The sequence below is a fragment of the Hyla sarda genome, chromosome 1 (genome assembly GCF_029499605.1).
Source record: "Hyla sarda isolate aHylSar1 chromosome 1, aHylSar1.hap1, whole genome shotgun sequence".
Classification (NCBI taxonomy): Eukaryota; Metazoa; Chordata; class Amphibia; order Anura; family Hylidae; genus Hyla; species Hyla sarda.
The window spans coordinates 251095771-251101770 of NC_079189.1; the positions used below are offsets into that span (position 1 = coordinate 251095771).

The 6000-nt window shown below is 40.8% G+C and overlaps 1 protein-coding gene across 5 annotated transcripts in view; it reads left to right on the forward strand.

Moving 5' to 3' along the window:
- LOC130367773 (unconventional myosin-If-like) overlaps positions 1-3908 on the forward strand; it is a 180814-nt gene extending 176906 nt beyond the window's left edge. For all 5 annotated transcript variants that reach the window (XM_056570537.1, XM_056570554.1, XM_056570565.1 and 2 more), the window contains 2 exons: positions 1149-1318; positions 3704-3908. In XM_056570537.1, coding sequence (XP_056426512.1) covers positions 1149-1318; positions 3704-3780 — 247 coding nt within the window. In that variant the 3' untranslated portion in view covers positions 3781-3908. The remainder of the gene's footprint in view (positions 1-1148; positions 1319-3703) is intronic.
- The last annotated feature ends 2092 nt before the right edge of the window (positions 3909-6000 follow it).

Sequence of the window (6000 nt, forward strand, 5' to 3'; positions counted from 1 at the left end):
CTTCTTATCACCTGCCAAATACAACCCCTAGAGTGAAGCATGTGGGTGCTTTTCAGCAACTGTGAGAGGTAGACTGGTCAGGGTTGAGAGAATGCTGAAAAGAGCAAAGTACAGAGATATTCTTAATGAAAACCTGATCCAGAGTGCTCTGGACCTGAGACTGGGCCAAAGGTTCACTTTTCCAAAAGACAATGGGGGAGATTTATCAAAACCTGTCCAGAGGAAAAATTGCCCAGTTGCCTATAGCAACCAATCAGCTCTCTTCTTTCATTTTTAACGAGGCCTCTGCAAAATGAAAGAAGCGATCTGATTGGTTGCTATGGGCAACTGGGCAACTTTTCCTTTGCGCAGGTTTTGATAAATCTCCCCCAATAACCCTAAGCAAACAGCTAAGACAAGACAGGAGTGGCTTATGGACAACTCTGTGAATGTCCTTGAGTGACCCAGCCATAGCCCTGAACCCAGTGAAACATCTCTGGAGAGACTTAAAAATGGCTTTGCACTGACGATCCCTATCCAACATGACAGAGCTTGAGAGGAGATTGGCAGAAAATCCCCAAATCCAGGTGAAAACCTTGTGGCATCATATCCAAGAAGACTGGAGGCAGTAATTGCTGTCAAAGGTGTTTCAACTAAGTATTGATTAAAGGGTCTGAATACTTATATCAGTTAAATATTTAAGTTATTCCTCTTCTATAAATTGGCAGAGATATCGAACATTATGTTTTCACTCTCACTATGGCACTATTGAGTGCAGAATGATGGGGGGGGGGTAAAGGTTTTTTATTTTAATTCTTTTTTCAATTTAGCCACACATTTAGCTGCAATATAACATGAAACATGAAAGTCTGAAAACCTTTGAATGCACTGTATATAAGCTGCATGTTCATTAAAATATTACTACAAAATGTTCAACCCTAAAAAAAACTATGTGCGAGCAGTTAAAAAAGTTTGAAAAAAGTTCTAAACCCCACCCTTTGGGGTATTAGCACTGAGCGCTGACCAATGAGCAGTCCAAGGTTTTGTGTATGTCACACAGGTTGGTGTGTAGCTTCTGAGCGCTAATCAAACAAAAACTTTTATCCACATCCACAGGTCTGATAAATACTTAAAAAATACTGTCTATGGCTATTTTTTTTTTATTTCAGGGCACAGAGAAGAAAAAGTGTAACTCAGAGGCCACCACCAGCAGTGGGTCGGCCCAAACCTCAGGCCAGGCCTGCATGCCCTCGCTGTAGAGCCCTTTATCAATACATAGGTCAAGATGTTGATGAACTTAGCTTTAATGTTAATGATGTAATCGAAATTCTTCTAGAAGGTAAGTGACATGCCATGTGACAGCATTCCTATTTTCTATGTAAAACTTGCATAAATGTGATATTTCAGAATTTACAAAAACTTTCTAAACAGCCTCTTACCTAGCACTATATAAGGCCAATTTCCTTACTACCGGTAAATAAAAAATTTTCCATATTACCTACTATACTTATACCAGAGAGTAAAACCATCAGCTGCACTGGGCACCGCTACCACACCCTACCTACACTGTCAGTGCCTGTCTGCTACTATGTAGTGGATCCGTTTTTGCCTGTGGCTCAGTGATAAATATTATTGCACTTATATAATAATAATAATAATAATAATAATAATAAATCCTCAACACAAGCATCTCACTTCGGGTTTGCTAACTAAATTTCTTCTCAACTGAATACACTTTCTGGGCTGAATGAAAATGTTAACTGTGATATTACTAACAGCATTTATTTACAACAAAAAAGTTATGTAGTAAAGCAAAATACTGATACAGTAGAATCTCCCAAAAGCGGATACTCACGGGGAATAAAAAAAAAGTGTCCACTATTGAGACATGTCCCTTATTGGGAAAAAAGCTCAATATTCTTCCCACATGCTGGTATACTGTCCTGTACTCACTCCACAGTGTAATTAAAACACCATAAAAAGCAATATTACAGTAGAATCTCCAAGTGTTGTTTAATCTCCCCTTATCACCCCCCCATATCATTTCATCCCTCCTTTTATACCCTGTGCCATCTTATTCCCCAGTGCATTGTGCCAAAATTACCCCGTTTCACATAATTTCCCTTTGATCCCCCTTCCCCGTGCCATTTCATTCCCCCTTTATTACCCTCTGTGTACATTCATCACAGGGGAATAAAGGGGGAATAAAATGGCACAGGGGGAAGAAATGGCACATGGGATGGTAAAGAGGGGGTGATGAGTTTACACTGAGGGTAATAAAGGGGAAATTAAAAAGCACAGGGGGGGTATCAAGAGGAAATGAGCTGGCAAAGGAGGTAATAAAGGGGGGGGATGACTTGGCACAGGGGGAATAAAGTAGCCTGGGGGGGATCAGGGAAGGAGGGGGTGAATGATGTGGCCGGTGGACATACAGAAGCAGGAGACCACTGTTTAAACATTGGTCTTCTGCTTTTGTGCTGGGACTTCTGCAGGGGGGTGCAGCGTGGGCCTGGGCCCCTTACTGGGGTATTGGCTGTACCCCTGATGGCGGCCCCATATACAAGGTAGGGCTGGCACATAAGCCTGGTTGTCCCCTATTGGGAGTGTTTTGTCCCCTATTGGGAGTGTTTTGTCCCCTAATAGGAGTGTTTTGTCCCCTATTGGGAGTGTTTTGTCCCCTAATGGGAGTGTTTTTTTTCCCTATTGACCCCTATTGGGAGTGTTTTGTCCCCTAATGGAAGTATTTTCTCCCCTATTGTCCCCTATTGGGAGTGTTTTGTCCCCTAATGGAAGTATTTTCTCCCCTATTGTCCCCTATTGGGTGTGTCCACATCCGCTATTGGGAATGTCCCCTATTTGAAGGGTGCAAATACATTAAGTCTTATGGGACTCTTCTCCATGTCGGGGAATTAAAAACTGTCTGCTATTGGGAGGCGTCCCCTATAGGGAAGTGTCCACTAAGGGAGATTTCACTGTACTGGCCTTAATAATTATGCTGTTTTGGATATTTAACTGGAGTTTTAAAATATACAGAAAGATAGAAAAAAAGATGCAATGTTTCAACTCAGGTTTGTTGTCAAAAGTGGTAACTTACATCCCTGTGGATGAGTGATGTGTGCTGCAGACATTTCTACATTGATACATTTTTAACCCATTACCTATTAAACTCAGTGAATAAAGACTATAGTTATACTTGCTTTGTGGCTTCCATTCATGTTCTGCTAGATGGCCTTCATTCACGTTCGCTCTGGGGTGTACATCTATATTGGAAGCACTTTACTTGGAGATGTTACATTTACTGTAAATATTATAAAAACTTTAAACCAAAGTTTAAACCACATTTAAATAATGTGTATCAAAGATAAAATTCATCCTTTATAGTTCGTACTGCCTCACTGGTTACAATACCTGGTTATGCAGCCACACTTGGATTTAAAAGAGGATTTTCATCAGTGCCCATTCATCATGAGTAAAAATGCCCATATGGTATAAAAATTAAACAAAAATGTAATCAAACTTTTGTTAAAACTATGTTTTATTCACAATGTTATTGTTATTTTTTGTTTTATTCCTGTTGCCATTTTTGCAAAATTGACACCTAGAAATGTCCAAATAATACTAATATGGAAGAAATCCTCTTAAAAGATGCTCTATGATTCTTTACACCCTTTAGAATTGCCATGTGCTTGTTATACAACTAACAATTATCACTGCTTAATTTCAGATCCCACTGGCTGGTGGAAGGGACGATTTCATGGAAAAGAAGGGTTGTTTCCAGGAAATTATGTACAGAAAATATAATACCAAAGTATATTTCAATAAAATATGTACTAAATAAAGTAAAATATGTATAATTAATTAATATTAACATTACATGATTTTGTTCCAATTACCTATGTGGGCAAATATACACTCTGTATATAGTTTAAATAAATAACTAAAAAACAAACATGTATCAGTTAAGCGTGTCAATCGTGTGCCTCATATGTTGATTTACAAAAAGGTAGCATTTCAGATTCAAACAAACTGTTTATTTCACCATATAAAACTTTCAACACAAACAGCCTTCAAGTCAGTGCTCAAATTGTGTCTATATATAGATATCATCCATATTCAATTATCAATCAAATTCTAATCTATTACATTTCAATTAGTATATACAATGAAAACCATATTGCATATACTTACAGTATCTCACAAAAGTGAGTACACCTCTCACATTTTTGTAAATATTTTATTACATCTTTTCATGTGACAACACCGAAGAAATGACCCTTTGCTACAAGTAGTGCACAGATTGTATAAGGCTGCATTCACATTACGTTTATTTCATACCGTGACCGGATCTGGCTAAGAGATGTCAAAACCAGGCACTCCCATATCCCAGCCAGCCCCGAACCGCATCTCATTCATTTAAAAGAGCTGATCAGAGTCAGATAGTGACTCCCGTCTGTTTATTTTGGCTCCCTATCAGGTTTTGTGGCCAGACTGAAAACCGTAGTATGCTACAATTTTCAGTCTGGCCACAAAATCAGATATGGGGAAAAATTAAGCAGACCGGAGTGATACCGGTCGGCTGATTAAAATGAATGAGATGCGGGCTAGGTGCAGCTGGGCTGGAGTCCCCGGTTTTGACATTTCACAGCTGGATTAGGTCACTGTATGAAAACTTGGTGTGAATACACCCTAACAGTGTTTAATGTTGTGTCCCCACAAAATAACTCAAGACATTAATGTCTAAACTTTGGCAACAAAAGTGAGTACACCCCTAAGTGGAAATGTTCAAATTGGGTTCAGTGTCAATATTTTGTGTGACCACCATTATTTTCCAGCACTACCTTAAGCTTCTAAGGCATGGATTTCACTAGAGCTTCACAGGTTACCACTGGAGTCCTCTTCCAGTCCTCCATGATGAAATCACGGAGCTGGTGAATGTTAGAGACCTTGCACTCTCCCATCTTATGTTTGAGAATGCCTCACAGGTGTTCAATAGGGTTTAGGTCTGGAGACATGCTTGGCCAGTCCATCTTCTTTACCCTCAGCATCTTTAGCAAGGTAGTTGTGGTCTTGGGGGGGGGGGGGGGTCATTATCATGTTACAATACTGCCCTGCAGTCCTGTCTCTGAAGGGAGGGGATCATGCTCTGCTTCAGTATGTCTTAGTACAGTTTATTGAGGGAACCATGAGTGCCAACATGAAGCTCCCTAGTGGAAGCAGCACTCATGCAGACCCAAATCATGACAGTCCCACCACCATGCTTGACTGTAGGCAGGGCACACTGGTTGGTGCCACACATGCTTTAAATCATCTAAACCAAATAAGTTTGTCACGGTCTCATTGGAGCACAGGACCTGATTCAAAGAATCCATGTCTCAATTCTGCTTGTCTTGTGCATCATCTTTAAAAGAGGCATCCTTCTGGGACAACAGTCATGCAGACCAATTTGATGCAGTGTGTGGTGTATGGTGGGCAGGCTGACCCCCCCCCCCCCCCCCCCACACCCACACACACACACACACACCCAGGGGTGTAGCAGGAAACCACAGGGCCCTGATGCAATCAACATTCCGATCAACCTAGGTTCAAGTGGCTCTCCAGTTAATGCAAAGCTGCAACTCCCATCAAGTCAGAAGAGCCTCAGTCATTATGGGAGTTGTAGTTTTGGAACAGCTGGAGAGCCACAGATTGGGGCACAATTTCACCCATCATCACTGCAGAACCTGCAAATTACAACAGCTGTGATGGCACAGTCAGGAGAAAACACAATAACATCAGGGATCAGTGACCTGAGTGACGTCTTCTCTGTTGTCATTGCTTTTCTTCTTCATCTGGTCCAGATGCTGTTACTTCTTCCACCTTTTCTGCAGAGTCTAAAGCCCGCACATCATTGTTTCTCTTGTCAGTAGATCCTCATCCTCTGTATGAAGACAATAATCATTATAACCCGGCTAAATACTGTACCCCCTGAATATAATGCTGCCACCCACTGTACTTCCTGCATATAATACGGCCACAGACTGT